This window comes from Chionomys nivalis, chromosome 1 (genome assembly GCF_950005125.1).
Source record: "Chionomys nivalis chromosome 1, mChiNiv1.1, whole genome shotgun sequence".
Taxonomy (NCBI): Eukaryota; Metazoa; Chordata; class Mammalia; order Rodentia; family Cricetidae; genus Chionomys; species Chionomys nivalis.
Genome location: NC_080086.1, coordinates 136,807,653 through 136,825,824, shown reverse-complemented (window position 1 = coordinate 136,825,824; position 18,172 = coordinate 136,807,653). Strand labels below are relative to the sequence as shown.

Here is an 18,172-nt window from a genome sequence, read left to right as displayed (position 1 = left end):
GTCCTTTTGAGTTCTCCTGCATCTTGAGGTGAGGCCCAAAGGTTTGGCAAGGGAGTTCTGCTACTCTCTTCCCTGCTTGGTTCTGCCACCCCAGCACTGTTCAAAGGGCTCACTGCCTCTTGAGCTTGCTCCGGGCCAGACTCTAAGCCACTGTGTCTGCTCCAAATGCTCCACCTTCCTTCTCTTCCTTGTCTAGCTGGAAAACAGCTCCTTGTGTCCCTGCAGCCTCCTCTGACTACTTCAGAGGGATGGGTCTGACCCCTTGGTGCTCTCAGGGCCCTGTGTACATGCCTCCCACCTCATGGCACATCTATACACTGCCTGTCTCCATGTTTAAACAGAAATTAGCAGTGTGCCTCTCCAGTGTCCTCAGGACTCAGGACAGTATGGAGAAAAGTACAAGTGTCAGTGAAGGAGGCATTTTAAGAAGATCTACCCCACTGGGGTGATTTTAAAGCTAGTGAGCTGGTACCGGGTGGGGGTACCTTCTTAATAGTATTCTGCAGGTACTGAAACCTCCAGGAGCCCAGAATGTCCTTCTTTTTACGCTTGTGTCCTGCAAGGTTCTGACCCCAGTGGGAAAAGTGGGAACCTTGTTGAGGTGAGGTTGGGGAAGGGAGCAGAATCCAGCCTGAGTGTGTGGGTCAGCTGGTCCAGCTCTCAGGAGAGCTAAAGCTATGGTAATATCAAATGAGGTTCAAGGGCAATGAGAAGCCAATAAGCCTTAGTGCTTGAAGTCACTGAAGTGACTTCTGCTGAGCTGGAGGCCTCAGGAAGAGGGTGCCATAAATCCCCAGAACCTCGTGGTTCTGAGCAGAGAGAGGGAGGAAAGGTAGCCGGATGGTGGGAAGATGAACAGAGCTGAGCGGGTGCCTGCTGGCCTCGGGGATGGACGGTGGGCAGAACGGGGTAGAAGGAACTGTTGGCTGTGGATAAGGGGGTGGATGCTTGTAAGGACAGCTAGATTGGCAGGCATGGATGTGGTTGGGTGAAATGGGGTGGTGGAGGGATGGCAAGGAAAGAGAAAGATTTGGGTAACACAAAATTTACCTTCAAACCTAAAAGTGATCGGAAAACAAACCCGGAAACATGGGTGAAGATTACAGGTGACAAAGAATTCAGATGACAGATTTGGGTCTGACCTACATGAATGAAGCACTTATCTAAAACACAGGTGGCGTGTAGCCCACTTCTGGCTAGACGACCATCAGGGATGCAGCTGAGGGGCACCCCTGTGATACACACCAGATTTATGGCCCCTGAGGGTCTTGTAGAGCGGATGCTGTAATCTCTAGCTGGAGATACAAGGCAAATAGGAGACCCAACTCCAGGGCTTTGCCTCGTCCTGGCTCACAGCTGTGGCAGAGGAGGTCTGACTGTGAAAAGGCCAGCCCCTCTGGCCTCTGTGACTACAGCCCATCTCCAGCAGAGGGCAGCAGTGAGCAATTTCCTGCACTTGCAGTCAAGCCAAACCTTTAAAGGATAAGCCCTGCCTTTGTGGGGGCACCAGGCTCAGCGGCAGACTCCATGGGAGCAGTGAGTGTGGGAGTGGGTTGCCCTGTGCTCAAGGCACATGAAAGACTGAGCTCAAGTTCTACTTGTCATTTACTCCGCCGCTAATTTTGGGCCAGCAATTTAAGCTTGGAGAGTCTCGGTTTCCTTACTGTCAGATGGAAAAAATGGATTGGGAAGTTAGACCTGCAGGAATGTATCTGACCCAGTTTCTGAGCCTACCACCCTCCTCCGTAACAGCAGCATTTCTCAGCCAGAACTCAGTCACCAAGATCTCTACTGACTTTCCACCCCCTCCCCATCCTGGCTGAAGACCCTGCTGTTGCTCAGTCTAAAGGTGTCATCACCGGAGAGTCTTGGGGCAGCACTCAAACCTATGGACCATGGCTAGGCATGTTTCCTGGGAAACAGGAGTCCCGCTCAGTCCTTACCTGGAGGCCCCAAGCCTGTGCGGGGCAGTGGAGAGGCCTGGGTACCAGGAGATCAAACACTTCTTACACGGGGTGAGTCCCCTCATCCCTTCAGGCCAGTCAGCCTTTCTCTTCATTGATTCCAGTTAGAGAACTTGCTATGTAGCTAAGGATGACCTTGAACTTCTGATTCTCCAGCCTCTACCCCCTAGGGCTGGAATATAGCTCTGCACAACCACACCTGATTTCTATAGTACTGAGGATTTAACTCGACCCTTTGGGTATGCCAGGCAGGTACCCCATTAACTAAGGTACATCCCCAGCCTATCTGTTTGTATTAACAGTACTGACTAGATGCTTGAAGACCTCACACATCTGGAAGGTTTTGATCTGTGAGTTCATGTGCATAGCCTTAGATACTAGATTCACATTTTCTGATGTAAGCCACCGTGCCAGTGGGCACCAGCCATGTGTTATTAGGGCCACCAGAAAGCGCCGACCGCCTCATCTCCTTGTTAGAGTCACCTTGCTCATTGGTTCCTCTGTAAAGTGGGAAGGAATGATATTGTGTGTCTAACTACTTTGTGAGGGTCAAATGTGACAATGTGGGATGAGACTGTATTGTCACCACCAAAGAGCCCAGTAGGGTGACTATTGACTTCTGACAGTTCCATTTCTGGGACATGGATATCCCCGAATCGACCGTGTAATGACAAACCTTCTAGACCATCACCTGATGCACCCTTCACAACTCTACACGGTGTTGGCTGTCGGCACCTGTGGACTGATCAATCGGACACAGCTCCTCCCACCATGGCTGTTCCTCAGGGGGCCTGGGTCCCTTGTGAAAAGTTGTTTTAGAGCCCAGTGTCCCCCAAAGTTGCTGTATTACACTTGCTATCTATTGTCACTTTTAGATTGGGCGGTGTGACTTTATGGGTTCTCTGAAACCCATGCCCTGGGTCCCCCTAATTAGATGATTAGCTGAGCCAAACCCTGGCACATCTGTGAGCCTCTTAATTGCCAGAGAAGGGGCTACAGGGACTTTGTAAGGATGGCAGGGTTTTTGTTTTGTTTTTGTTTTCTGCTCAGCAGATGCCAGCCAGAGGCAGTGGGTGGGCAATGCCCTCATCTGACACCAGAGAAGTGATGCTCTCAGGTGCACATGTATTTAAGCTGCCTCCTCTCTGGACTACGATTCCCAGATCCCCCGCCCCCGTAAGGACCAAGCAACTAGCAGACATGGTGCACACGGCACACACATCTGTGTGTAGAGTGCACGCCACTCCATTGCCACCCCTATGGCTGCATGCGAATGGCCAGTGGAGTGTACCTATGATCCTGGATGGATGAGCTGGGAACTGATACAGCAGGAGGGACCCTGTTTGTTGCTTCTGGAGATGTGTGCACCGTCTGTTCTTACGGGTTTACTCACCAGGCTGGGAGTACACGGTCCCCACATCCATTTTGAAGGAGCCCACCAGGGTGCCGCTTCGAAGCAGGTTCTTAGAATGGATCACCTTCAGGGCAGAACCACCAGCAGCCAGTTAGGCTGGGTGGGGAGAAGCCTTTGGGGGCTGGGGGTACGGGCAGGGCTCACTGTTGATGGTGTTAACTTTGACTTTCTTGGGACCCACGTTTCAGAGTAAAGTGGGAAGATATTTGTCAGATGACAAAGCTGGTTTGCGGTTGCTCAGCACCAGCCCCTCCCACTCTACACCATGCACCCCCACCCCCGTTATGTATAAGTGAGTAGGTTTTACACTCTGTAGAGGGAGCCAGCTGATGGGGCGAGAGGGGCCAGTATCCACTCCGTGCTATCCTTTGCCCAGTTGTGGCCAGGCACAGGACCACTGTGTTACGAACAGCCGGTTACAGGGTTGTGCGGAGATCCAGCATAAGCCCAGCTGCTCTCCACTCACCGAGATCTTGATGATCTTGTCAAACATGACATCAGGGGAGACGTGGAAGTCGAAGACGAAATACTAGAGGGGGAAGGATGCAGAGTGACGTCACTGGCGGCCCCTTCCTCCTAGCAGTGCCTGCCCGTGTCCCACTGTTTCCTATGAGTCTCAAAGCTCACAGGAGCATCTGACCCACCGGGTCCTGGGAGTCTGAGTGGATAAGAAGTCGAGCCCCATTTCCTAAGTTTGGTCTTCTACCGCCAGGGGGTGGGACAGTCTACTTAATGCCCGTGTTCATGCCACAGGCTGCCCCCCACATTTGTAGATGACATCATGCTATAATGTCAAAAGGTCAAAAAATGGTTCAGGGTGGGACTTAGGGGTCAGGGCAGGGCTCAGGGCTCAGGACACAGGGCTCTAGGAAGCAGCAGACTTTCCTGGTGGGTTGAGAAAGCCATGGCAGTTTAGGAAGCTAGGGAGAAGGTTCGAGAGAGACCACGAAGCGGGAGAGTGTCGTGAGAGCTCCAGGGAAGGAGGAAGGAGATGGGAATGTGACGGAGCGAGAGGATGGGGTCAGGTCACACATCCACGGTGAATGGAGGGGTAATAGGAGATAGCTGGAGATCCAGCTGGCAGCGGAGAGCCCTGTGTAGGTGGGGGTGACAGACCCCAGGTTCCTGTCCTGGGGTATCCATGAGCTGTCCTGGTTGTCCTCACAACATTCTGCGGTAAAGTGTCACATGGGCCAGGGAGAAAGAGTCAGAAGGCAGGCAAAAACAGAATCGGGGTCTTGGTGGAACGCTGGGTCCTTTGGGTTGATGAAACAAACAGGGGGGTCCATAGCAAAGGTGATGGGTGGGCACTGGGTGGGAGGAGGGGCAGTGGTCACGGGCTGGCCAGGTGGACCACATGTGCACATAGTGAAGGGGCTTTGTGTTGGTCCATGTGTGGCCAGAACAAAGGGGAGGACAAAAGTCACGAGCCTTCCCTTCCTAGGCAGGCTTAAAGCCATGCTAATAAGCTGCCAGCCCACAAGAACTGGATCAGGCCCATGGAAGGAAGGAGCTGGCTAAGCTGGAGTCAGACCCCGTGTGCTCTGAGCTGGCTGGAGTCACAATTCTTGTATTTCGGATTGCTTAGAGAGCCGCTAAGTCAGCTGAGGGTTCCCACCAGCTTCTACTGTTCTAGTGGAGCCAAAGGTAGATCCCTACTTCCTAGAGAACTTTCCAGAAACAAGGCGTCCCCATGGCTGGAAGGATGTTTGTGGTGATTTGAATGGACATGACCCCAATAGATGCACTGGGAATGGCATTATTTGAAAGAATTAGGGCACGTGGTCTTGTCAGAGTAAGTGTGGCCTTCCTGGAGGAAGTGTGCTACTGTGGGTGGCCTTTGAGGTTTCAAAAACCCAAACGGGGCCCCGTGTCACTCTCTCTTCCTGCTGCCTGCTGATCCAGATGTAGAATCTCAGCTTCTCCTCCAGCACGGTGTCTGCCTACATGCCACCATGATTCCTGCCATGGTGATGGACGAAACCTGATGTGGGATTCCCCTCTGTATGCTGTGACTATGTTTTATTACTCTTGGTTAATAAAGACTCTTCTTTGGGCCTATGGCAGGGCAGAATAAAGCCAGGCAGGAAATCAGAACAGAAATATAGAAGAAAGTAGGCAGAGTCAAGGAGATGCCATGTACCAAAGGAGACAGACACCCCAGAACCTTACCGGTAAACTATGAGCCTTGTGGTAAAATATAAAGTAATAGGAATGGGTTAATTTAAGATGTAAGAGTCAGTTAATAAGAAACCTAAGCTATTGGCCAAGCAGTGTTGTAATTAATATAGTTTCTGTGTGATTATTTGGGTTTGGGTGGCTGGGAAATGAACGAGCAGTCTCCGACGACATAAACCTCTGAACTAAAAGCCATCCTCAAATGTTTTCCTTTATAGAACGTGCCATGTCTTGGTCACAATGTCTCTTTACAGATAGTGACCCTATGATGTTTTTCACTGAAGAGGAAACGAAGGGAAAGAGACCATTCCTGGGGCTGCAAAGAGTCACGGAAATATAATGTAGAGGGGTGGGCTTAACTGGGGGTGAGCTTAATTCCCAGGGGACATTTGCCAGCACCTGGGAATATTTAGTAACTACCGCTAGGAGGCTTGTTATTGGCATTTTGTAGCCTTGGTACCTGGGTCAATCTAGAATTTTCCACTCATTCAAATGGTTAAGTTTAAGAAATCCTAATTTAGAGGAAAGAGAGAAACAAGCACTTAACAAATGCTCCCTCATTTCAGTAAGAGCCTATTAAACAGTGTTACTGAGTCTTCCGTGTCCCTGCAGGTTCTGAGCTGGGAGAGCAATGAGGGAGACCTGGAGATCTGCAGCCCCTCATCCTCCAGGGGATAAAACCATGAAGGACCAACCACAGGAACAACTGTGAACCTTGGTGAACCAATGGAGGAACATTGGTGCTCACAGGGAAGAGGGCGGGATGCTCTACGGCAAGGCCATTGGGGCTGGATCCTTGCAGAGACAAGACAAGTCTGCTAGGGGCCCATAGAGCCAGGCAGCTACTTTGGAGGGTGTAAGGAAGTCAACGGAAACTTGAGGTACATGGGCCTGATGCAAGGTGAACCTTCAAGTCAGCCAAACCTGGCTTCACCACTATCAAATAACTCCAGAGAGTCACCGGGGCTCCTCTCCACAGTCGTCACAGAAAAATGGACCTTTATCTAGAGCGGAGGTTTTCCAGTCAGGAATGTCTCCTGTCCAGCTTGGATGTCCCGATTCCACCCAGGACTGGAGGGCCCTTGAGCAGTGATGTCCTGCCCTGCGGGGGGGCGGGTATGAGACACCAGCTCGGAACACTGTAACCCTTGGTTACACATGAGTTTGGTCAAGCTTGAGTTGAAATGCTGAAGTGTTCCTGGGTTCTGCACTGCACAATTGGAGGCCCCACAGCTGCCTGAGGACACCCTCATTTGAGCTAGCCCAGCTACCCTTGCTAACTGAAGTCACGGGGATAGACAGATCAAGTGTTCCCTCTAGGACAGAGTTTGGGACACCCAGGCTTCTAGACACTTGCAGTGTGCTCAGGCATCATGGGGAGGCCTGGCCACCTCCTCCAAATCTAATCATGATGGGGTCCCATCTGGAGTCCACCAGTCAGTGTGGGCCTTATCCCATCAACAGCTCCATGGGGGTAGCAGGAAGGCTCTTCCTGACCTCAGGCCTCAGTAATCTCCTCTGTAAGATGGGGAGATGGAACCGGTAAGGCTCTAAGGGGCATCACCCTCTGTGTGGTCTCAAGTGGTGGGGACAGCAGTCACTTTCTTCCTCACAGCTGAAGTGGAGGTTGTGTTCCAGAGGGTGGCCTCTTAGGAGCACAGGTGCCAAGAAGGCAGTCTAGTGGAAAGAGCAGACACCCTGACCTGACCAACGAGGTCCAGGAGTCTCAGTGTTCCTGCCCGTGCCATGGGCAACAGTATCCATGTATGATGGGTATTGATGGAACTAAGGATGTAGGAGAGACACGGTACCTGGAAGGACTTATTCATGGCATTAGTGGCACCTGGGCTAGGCTGTGTGAGCTGCCCTACCCTCAGGTTGGCATGGTTGGTTTGTAGCCACAGCAGGGCCAGACAGAGGTCCATCCACACTGGGTACAGAGGGTATAGCACTGTATGCCTGTGTGCTGGGTTGTGAGAGGGTGGGCCAACACCTTGGGGCTGGCGGCTCTGTGCTCCGGTGTCAGTAGGAGCCTTCCCCACCTTGAGGCCACGGGGAACACTGACCTCGTTGTAGTAGGGGCAGTTTGTGGACTCCTTCATAGACGTGTATTTCTTATCATCGCCCACCTCCACACACACCACGGGGTCCATGTTCAAGCCCACCAGCTGCCGAGCCTCGATCACCGTGATGCTGACCTGTGGGAGGGAGAGAGGGGGCTGCATGAAGCGCTGCAGACACCTTAGAGTCTGATCTTACCAGAGCAGGGGACCAGGCGGCAGGACTAGGGATTTCAGGAGCCAGTTCAGCCTGGAGTCAGATCCCAGGCTCCGTGTTGACCATGGCCCCTCATCTGTGGGGTGATCCTGGGATGTCTGCGCTGAGAGAGGTGTTGGGGCTGGTGGCCTCTTGGTCAGTGTTACAGAATCGCCCAAGGGAGAAGCATTACCAAATCCTGGTGCCAGGCCATACTCCCATGTGGAAGAAAGGTCCGGCATCAGTTTTCCCACAGCCAGCCAGGCGTGCCCAGCCCACCACAGGCAGTTGTGCACTGCCCTGAATGAGGTATAACGCAGATGGTAAACATCTATGAAAACATTATGGACTCTTTTGTAACCTGATTGTTTCTTTATAAACTTAGGAGTTGACAACATTGTGTCACAGTGTTAAAAAGTTGTACCCCCTAAAATTCTAGTTGATTCCTGGGCTCCAAGTTCTAGAGCTAGGGGCGCCCTGGCTCTGCTGGGGGAGGGCCACCAAGCCTGCTTAGCCCATTTCCCATCCTTACGAACAGGCTAATCTGCTCAAGTCTCCCTGAACTTGCTTTGGGTCCTGTCCAGGGTTTCTTGTTCATGCTGCAGACCTCTGACATACCCTGGGGCTTTCTGAAAGCTGGGCCCTTTCCAATGGCATAGTCCTCTCTCCCTTTGTTGAATTTCCTCGAGTGGCTAGAGCCTCGCTTTCTGGCTTGTTTAGAGTATTTTGTATGTATTGTACTGAGCCTGCCATGGCCTCTAGCTGCCTGGAACCTTCTGTCCTGGGAAACCCTGTTTCAGCTGTCTATTCTGTCTATAAATATTTAGGGGACACCTGCTAGGGCTAGGAACAGGCTCCAGGTGATGCTGGGATAAACTCCGGCTCCTCAGGGATCTCACTATAAAGGAGCCCTGGCTTATAGATTTTAAACTAGTACACACATATTTTAGCTTAGAATATACATAAGAGATACATGATATCTTTATATGCACATACATATAAAGACATGCATAGTTAAAGGATGTATATAAAGATATATATATGTGAAAAGATGTTTTATATATACATACATAAAATTGAAAAATGAAACACATACACATAGGGAGAGAGAGGGGAGAGAGAGAGAGAGAGAGAGAGAGAGAGAGAGAGAGAGAGAGAGAGAGATAAGGAGATGGGAAAGGGAAGGAGAAGGGAGCAGGGAAGGAGGGAAGAGAGGAGGAAGGAGTGTGATTTTTGATGCAACAGCCTGAGTCTTCATTTCAAGCCATTAGCTCATGCCTTGGATCTGGCAGGGTCAGTCCCCATTAAGGTTGTCATGGCAAAACAGAAACAGGTACAGATTTTGGGCTGCTGGTCTTGGCACTGAGCCTCAACCTGACACATGGCCAGGAATGGATGCAGAGGACTCCGTGGGCTCACTGAACTGCGTATTCCCAGCTCCAAGCGGAGACCCTAGCTAGCGAGGGTTAAATGAGATGATGCACACCCAAAACCATCACAGTTCCGAACAGGCACGAGGTGAGAGCCAGTGGCAGGAGCGGCTTCTCAGAGAGAAGATACCTCTGGTAGCGGCCATCTCTCGAGTGGGCATGGATTGCTCCACAGGAGGCTTGAACTAGCGTTTCATCTCAAAGCCTCCTGTCTGCTGTCAGCATTTTCCCGCTAGCCACTTTGACTGTAAGGGCAGCTGTTTGTGCCGCTCATCTTGGTCTCTGGCACTTCGGTTGCTATGCTTTTGATGCAACTTCTAAATATGATTTTACTCAGGAGAATTATTTTCCGTTTTTAGATAAAAAGAATCCTTACTAAAATTACCATCCCACTGTGTTCTTTGAGGTCTTATAAATAGCTCGAAGACCAAGAAAAATCCACACATCAGAAGCGATGCTAGGGAAATAGAAGCCCTAAGACTAATAAGACCACTGCCAAGAGCTCAGAAAAGCAGAAACTGTGCGCTGAAGGAACACTTGAACTGTGTGAGCAGCCGTTTCTATTCTGGGGCTCGAGAGGCCAGAGGGGCTGAGGTTTGAATGCTTAGAATCCACGCTTGAAAGAGTCGCAATAGTCACTATTTCTTCAGGGAACCAAAAAGGAAACAAGGCTAATTAACTTAGCTCCAAGAAGTTGACTGTGAAGCAACACCAGGAGCCCTTCTGGAATATTCTCTGCACAGTAGCGCACAGAGTTTTAGCTTCCCAGAAACCTTCTTATACAAAAGGATTAGAAATTCTGTTCATCTGCAACTAACACCCCGCCCCAAGGTTTTCTGTAACTTAGGACTGGGAATGAATAGACAAGTATGGTTTTGGCCAGATGTACCAGCTGAGATCAACTGCCCCATGTCAAAAGGGTGGTTGGTTTTTATGTGTGCATTTTGTCTTTTGTCCCCTCCTCTGTTTGGTCCCTTCCCCTGCTTCAGTATTCATCTCTCCACATTCCATATTCTGCAGTGAGCACAGCTAGTGACAGTGACCAGGGTCAGAAGCTGACAGTCAACGCGGGGGGGGGGGTAAAGTGGGGAGGAGAGCAAATGGTTGAACAAAATGGAGAGATGGGGGAAGAGATATTTCTGGTTCTGGATGAGGATGGTCCCAGGGGAAACCTGGGAGTGTGAGACAGAGGTGGGGGCCTGGTACTAGGACAAAAGGGAAGCCCATTCCCATAGCCCCCACAATCCCTGCTTCAGTTGTGTGTGTGTGTGTGACCCTTGCAATTAAAAGTAACAATGTGGTCATTGTCTATGTTTGTCAGGCTACCCGGTCATGTTGAGAAAACCAAAACCATAATGCCAATGGGAAAAAAGACTGCAGGACAGTAAAGAAACTGCTACTTCACACACAGCCTTTGCAGAAGGGAAAAACAGAGAGTGCAAAGGGAACCACCAGCAGGACCGCAGGACCAGCTAGCTCCTTTGGCTCTCCCAGCATCCCCCGTTGAGGTAAAGGTTAGAATTCCCAAGAGTCCTCTCCAAGTGACCGCAAGGAACAAAGCTGGGTAAAAAATGTCTACCCAGTGACCTGCAGGACCCAAGAATAATGGTGTCTTGTGACCTGCTTTGGGGACTTCTGTTCATGCAGGCATCAAGATGGCAGGGGAAGCTAGAGGGAGGAGATGAAGGATACCCACCCACACCCAGCACTCTTTGTGTCCCCTTGTCACCAGGTATGACATGACCGGGCAGGCAGATCACTCCGGTGGTGACAGGGAGGTTGGGGTGTGAGGAGGGGGAATATGAAGACATGGGGGGCACACGGAAGTGGTGTTGAGTACAGCAGAGGCTAGGGCTGAGGTCTGGCCTGGGAGATGGAACCATGCTAGAAGCTGGAGAGCTGTTTGGAGGTGACATGTTAAAGGTGACTCAGTGTCAGGAAAGAGACCAGGGGACAGACTCTAGGCTCATGGGCATCTATGCTATAAGGACAGCTGCCCACTCTGCAAAGTGCACATTCCCTGGGAGGTGACAGTGGTCTGTCCCCTTTCAGACACTAATAATTAGCAAAGAATTTGAATGTTCCACCTGTATACAGCACACCCGAGTCTTCCCACAAGCCTCCTTCCACTGGTATCTGACCTTCCCAATGGTTCCGACTCTCAGGATCCCACCTGGACCTGAGTTCTATCTCTTTCCAGTACCATGCGCTCTTCGAGACCTTTCTGAGTAATTACAGCTAAGTTCCCCAGAGGGGAGAGAAGTCTCTGTTGGTTTTATTTGGTTTGCACATAGTGTTTATTGGAAGTAAGAAGGTTTTGTGCTTGAGTCCTGGTCACTCCCTCTTGCACAGTGGAGAAATACATTCAGGTAACCTGTGAGTGGATCTGTCGTCAGACACAGTCCTGCCAGGAGAAACGGGGCAACTGGTTCAAGTCAGAAGGTTTAGAAGACTCGGGAGGAAAAAGTGTCTGGCCTGGGGCATAGAAGTCCCTGGCATGAAGCAGTTTGGGAGGAAGAAGTGTTGAGCTCAGAGACACCGGAAGGGAACACTCCAGAAGCCTCAACTACAGAGAACAAGTGGCTTTGGCTGCTGTGATTCTGAACCCTGGCTACAGCCTTGATTTACCCAAGCCTCCCCCGTAACTTCCTTGGTTTCAGTTCTTACTGTAAAAATGCAGTAACAATTACATTCAGATGGTTGTTAGGATGACATCATCACATGTTTGGCTCCTAGCACAGTGCCTGCCTTATAATAAGCCTTTAAAAATAAATTATACGAACAACGATTTCACATGTTTTTGCACAGCAGGCCGGTGGCATGGTCTCTGCATGGGCGGGGGGGCTCTGGGATTTCCCTGATCTCAGTACATAGAAGCAACTCTCCACGTGTCTGTCTCCCAGAGAAATCCCTTAATGCCTCAAGATGTTGTGTTTGGGTTTTGATAGGTCAGGGGCAACACTCCCAAACCTCCAAGGGACTCTCAGGGCTTGAGGTTGTCGAAAATTTCAGGGTGGCACCATGTGACACCACTTGGGGCTATTTTTTTAAACACCAGGGAAAATGGGGATGGAAGCAAACCAAAGCAAGCATTATGGGAGTCAAGGCAAATCCTTGGGTAGCATTAGCAGTCATATGGAAAGCACTTTCTATCCTCACCCGAGAGAGGTGGAGTGGGATTGTCCATGCATAAGGGTGGTGTGTGCAGGGCTTGGGAAATGGGCATTGAAGATAAAGCTCAACTCACACCGGTTTATGACCTATAACTAAGTACTATTCTCAAGGAAGAGTCTGGAGTCGTGGCAGGTCCCTGGGCCTGTCTTGAGAGACGCTTTCTCTCGCCTTTCTTCCCATAAGGGCTAGGTGTTTCTGGCTTGTATGCCTGTCCGTTGTGAGCCATTCCATCCAGCTCTGTATCTCAGGCTGGGAGAAAGCTAAGGCTGGGGATCTGGCCTGCGAAGTGGAGGCCTGTGTTGGCAGATGCCCCCCTCCCCCCCCCCACCGATGCTCAGCTCCGTTTCTGCCTGTGCTGTGGCCACACACACAACCGTCCTGGTCAGACCTAAATTTAGTTTTAGAAACAAATAACAACTAATCTGAGAAATTATAGAGACACAAAAGGAGGGGAAAGATCACTCCTGTTCTTACTGTCTGGAGATAACAGGGTTGATGTTACTTCCAGCATTAAAACAAACTGGAACAACCTAAAAAAACACCCACCATTCTTCAACAGCTCAGCCCTCAACAATCTGAGTGTGTGTGTGTGAGTGTGTGTGTGCATGCATGTGTGTCTCCCCTCAGACCCCCCCCCCCCGACCCCCCTTTCCTTAGAACTTTCAACAAAGGACACAGAATCTTCAAGGAGCTCTAAGTGGTGCCAAAATCTCAAACTCTTCCTTGGGTTTGCACCTGCCTTGATACTTCTAGAAAATCCAGACAGAATCTGACTTTGTGATTCAACCTGTGGCCCTCTATGACCTCCTGGTTCTTACCTGAGTCTACCATGTGAACCTGGCAGGACACCCTACTCCATCAGAATCTGTAAGACCCAGACATCTGGGTGCCCACCTACCTGGTAATCCATGGGCCTCCCAGCACTTGGCTCCATCTTAATGTCTGGTTTAGACCTGAGGAGGAGAATGTACTGTCAGGGTCTGTGTGAGGGATGGAAAGGCCAGAGGGACAAAATTGTGGTCTTCAAACACTCAGTTCTGCCAACAGAATTGGGGGTGGGGGTGGATGTCCTTGGTGGGACCACCAGACAGAGAGGACTAAGCAGAAGCAGAAGCAGAAGCCACAGATGGCCGTTGGGTGAACGGAGTCATGTGTGGATTGGTCAGCACTCTGTGCCGCCCCTCTTCCCCACAGCGGCTCAAGGGCTCCGCCTCTGCAGGGAGACAAGTGATAAGGCCATTCAAGGACAGTAAGAAAGGCAGGCTTGGGAGAAGCAGCTCAGGGGCCCTCAAATTTCAAGCCTCGCAAGTTGGTCCTGCCTGGCAGGGCTGTGGCAGGTGGGTTTCAGGCCTCTGGCCCACTTACCGCTTGTTGGAGACATTGCTGGTGAGAGCAGTGACCGAGGCCAGCGACACTGAGTCAGGATCCAGCCCATCCCCTAGTCGAATGGCCAGGTGGTCCAGGTCCTCCATCTCTAGCACTGCTGGCTCATCTGGGGAAGAAGTAAAGGGTAGGTGGGTGGAGGCAGGGCTAGGGACGGTCTCTTAGGAAGGAGAGTCAAATTTCACCTTATTTGATGACACTTGCTTAGAATGCACCCATATATCTCTTGTCCTCTTATTGATTGATTGATTGGTTGGTTGGTTGATTTATGACAGTCTCACTATGTAGCCCAGGCTGGCTTGGACCTCTGTGTCAATCAGGTTAGCTTCAAACTCAAAGAGACCCAGCTGCCTTTGCCTCCTGAGTCTTGGAATTAGATGTACACGGTCATGTTCTTAAAATGTTTTAATCGTCATTATGTCTAGCCTTCCTTTCTTTTGTAATCTTATTTGAATGTAATTCTTTTATCCAAGTCTATCTTCTAAAGCTCTGAATATCCTTTGTGGAAGAAAGTAGGAAATACCCTGAGCTTTCTACATCCATCTTATAACAATGGCTAGTGTTAACAGGGAGGCGAGAACTCGGGCGCGTACTCCAGTGTATGACTCCAGTGGATGAAGTAACGATTTGGAAAAGCCTAGACATGGTAGGTTTGGGTTTCGGCGGGAAGCTGTACCCTCTATGAAGAGTGCAGTCAAAATAGAGCTCTAGGGCCAATGGACCACATAAGAAAGCCCTGATGCTGGCTACACATAGCTCCCCTCTCTGCCCCACATACCCCCTTATCTTCCACCTGTCTTTGCCTCCTCTTAAACCCCAGTCAGATACCCTTCCAGTCTCCTTTCTTAGGAGGGACCAAGCATCAAAGGTCACCCCAGCTCCGCAGGCCCAGTGGCCTCTCTCTAGGGATGAGCCTGCTGGCATCAGCCAGGTGCACCCCCAAAATGCTTCCTTGCTACTCTCTCTTTTAATTAAAAAAGTCTCTGGGCTCCTGGGAAGTTACTCATTGTAGAGAGGAGCCCACCCACCTGGCAGAGGCTCAAGGGCTTGTGATTCCTTTCCCCAGGCCAACCAATGGGAGTCAAAGACCTGCCCAAGTGGGAGGGGCCAACGGGAAGTGGGGAAGGAGGGCCCTTTGAGACCAGTCTAAGGCAGGTTTAAATGATGGTTACAGTTCAGAGTGACTGATGGAGAGGGACCATGTTGCCTACCTTGTCTTTGGGGCTCCTCTTTGTGGGACCGAGTCTTGCCAAGTTTCATGGCGGAGAACACACTCCTTCCCGCTCTGTAAAAGGGGGACCCCGAGAATGAGGTCGGGGAGGAGATAGATGCATGTAGGAAAAACATAAACACACAAGAAGCAGTCCCCGGGGGAACTCAGAGATAAAGAAGATGGAGACCCCGGGTCTAAGTGACTTTTCCCAAGGTACCTTCCAAATCAGGGGCCATGAGCTCTGAAGGACATAGGACACTTCCTCCCTGGCCCCTTCCGGAGCAGGTGGGAATCCCAGCTGACTAGGGAAGTGGCCTGGAGTTTGGTTGGGTCTTGAGCTTCCCAGCTGGACCTCAGCCCACTCTTCTCAGAGCTCTGGGATGTGCAAGGCTCCTAAGGGCCTTCCTGACCATGCACCCCAACAAGAGCTAACCGGAAAAGAGGCCAGATGCCCAGAGACAGCATCAGAACAGATACATAGGTCTGGGTGGCTCAGAGGGACAGACTGAGGCTGAAGATAAGGTAGGAGCCCTGGAAGCCAGCTCTTCACGTCTCAGGTGGCTTTGGTACACAGAACCCGCTTTGTCTTCTTCTGTTCTCTGTACCAAGAGAGTCTCAGTTCCCAGTGAAAAGGGCCTTTCTCTTATCCTGGATGTCCCTCTCCCTGTGGCTTCCTACTGCCGATCATCACCCCTTAGCCCCTAGAACTCATGCAGACCCCATAGTTCCTACCTCTCCTCTGGTGTGGTATGGCCAGGTGCCGAGGCAAAGGGCCTTGCAGTCAGTGGGGCTGAGGGAAGGAGGCAGGGGTCCCTACAGCCCTTTAGTGATGTCCCTGCAGTCCAGCCTGAGGTCCCCCCGAGGCAGGAAAGACCGGGAGTAGGATCCGTGGGGGGTAAGTGCAGTATTCCATTACCCCATCCATATTGTATAAGCGGGACACCTGACTCCCTGTGTTTCCCATCCTCCTCCTCCTCCTGCGTGTGGCTACCATGCTGCAGCCTCCCGTGGGGGTAGGTACAGCCCCATTCCTAACCTGCTTCCAGCAAAGTCCACAGACATTGAATTAGCCTTGGCTTGCAAAGGCTTGGGGATACTATCCAGGACCCCCAGATCCTTTCTCTGCAGGCTGTACAGTGTGAGGTTGGAGAAAACCTCTCTGTCCTTGTGATTGCCTGGCTCCCCCAAACTCTTCTACCTGAGACTGGGGAATCAGGTGCATTCCCTAAACCCGGTCCTATCTTAAACCCAGATGCAGAATGAGCCATGTCTGTGTCCTGTGTGATGGCTGGGTGAACAGGGACCACTCCTGTCATGTGTTGTCAACTCATGAATGTGTTCATTGATGACATACTAGAAACAGGTGAGAGAGGCAGGCGACCCTGATTTGTCTGTTTCCCTAGTATTGTGGGTTTAAAAATGAAGGAAGGGACCCCATAAAGGAGAGCAGCTGTCCTCGGACTTCTGATCATCGGGCTCAAGCATCTTCTTTGTTGTTCTCTATCCTCTCAATCTTTTCTTCTTTTGTCACATATGGTGTGCATGTTCACGTCTGTGTGAGTGCACAGGTGTGCACATATACATGGAGGCCAGAGGGTGGCGCTGCTGTCCTTCTCCATTGCCCTCTACGTTAAGTCAGGGTCTCTCGTTGACGCTCGAGCTCAGGACCAGGCTAGCTAGTTAGCCAGCTTGTTCAGTGGACCCTGTCCCCCCCTCTGGAGTGCTGGGATTACAGGTGGGTCGCCAAGCATGACAAGCATGTTATCTCCCGAGTTCTGTTCCCAAGTCCCTCAACTTCCAGTGCCACTTCTGTAGTTTTAACTGTTGGCTCTAAGCACAGAATACACATGAAGGTGACCTCATTTCAAAAGGCATTTGCTGTGATTAGCCTGTCTGGGATTTAAAATTTTTAGATTTTGGTTTAGCTAAAAGTTTAATTTTTTTTTAAAAAAATTACATTTATTTGTTTACTTATCTATTTAGAGAGACTGTGAGGAGACATGCATGTTCCATGGCTCATGAATGGAGGTCAGAGGACAATGTTTGGGCATTAGCGCTCCTCTTCTACCGTGTGGGTTCTAGAGATGGACCCAAGATCGTCAGCTCTGGTGGTAGACTTCTTTTTCTTCTGAGACACCCCCACACCCCCACACTTTTTTTTATAACCTAGGCTGGCTTGAAACTTGCTGTATAATATAACCTGGACTTTAACTCCCAGTCTTCAGGCTGAAATTAAAGACATTTACCATCAAACTCCACTGGTAGGAATTAAACGTGGGCCTTGCATGATAGGCAAGGACTCTGAAGGACTCTGTCTCTGAGCCACATTAAGGGGAAATAAATAACACACATACACACACACACACACACACACACTGAAATGTCTAAAAGGGGATACAGTTCTTGAACAAGAATTGAGGACCAGTGCCTTTCTTCATGTTTTCTCAGTGTACCCTGCTGGCAGTTGCGAAGGGCGTGGATATGTTATCTCTTCATTCAGCCAGTGAAGGACTGAAGCTCAGAGATGAGAAAATCATCTCAGTGTCCCACAGTAAGAGGAATAGAGGCTGCAGCCTGATGTCCCCAGGCCTGCAGGAGGTCCACTGTCCTGGCTGCACTGTCTCCTCTCTGAACATGAATCCACGGTGACCAAAAGGAACACGGGAAGAGGCAGCAGGACCATAGCCACAATGGGAAGTCATTTAGAAAGAGTCCTTTATTCAAAAATGATCCAAGCTTCACCATACTTTGGGAGAGATTAATGAGGCTTAAATTACGGGTGACATGGCATCAAGAAGATCAGTAAATTCATTAGAACTGGTTGTTTGAAGGCAGGAAAGGGGTCACCCTGCCTGGCTTATCGTGAAACATACTGGGGACTTTCTCCCCAACAAGTGGTTAAAAGGGCAGGGTGGCTATTTCTAGAGTCCCAGTCTTGTGCCTGTGTGACCTACAGGATGCCATCACCATGGCAGCCAGCTCTAGCCAGAATCTCCCCAGCAGCGGGGGAAGGGTGCTGAGACAGCAGAGCTGAGAGCTGTGTAGGTCAGAAGAGGGCCTGCTTAGAGAAGTCAGCTGCGCCGCATCTGGGGCTGGAATCCGGGCTGTTGCCAGAAGCCCAGAGGACTGCACGGCTTTCTAAAGCTGGTCCCATATAGCC

General features: G+C 50.6%; 1 protein-coding gene across 1 annotated transcript in view; it reads right to left on the bottom strand.

Moving 5' to 3' along the window:
* The window catches only part of Otof (otoferlin), a 91,037-nt gene that overhangs the window by 21,952 nt on the left and 50,913 nt on the right, over window positions 1–18,172 (bottom strand). Inside the window, exons 6-11 of the mRNA XM_057766392.1 lie at window positions 15,011–15,084; window positions 13,782–13,908; window positions 13,315–13,369; window positions 7,623–7,754; window positions 3,845–3,907; window positions 3,358–3,442 (exon numbers count right to left, since the gene is read on the bottom strand). Coding sequence (XP_057622375.1) covers window positions 3,358–3,442; window positions 3,845–3,907; window positions 7,623–7,754; window positions 13,315–13,369; window positions 13,782–13,908; window positions 15,011–15,084 — 536 coding nt within the window. The remainder of the gene's footprint in view (window positions 1–3,357; window positions 3,443–3,844; window positions 3,908–7,622; window positions 7,755–13,314; window positions 13,370–13,781; window positions 13,909–15,010; window positions 15,085–18,172) is intronic.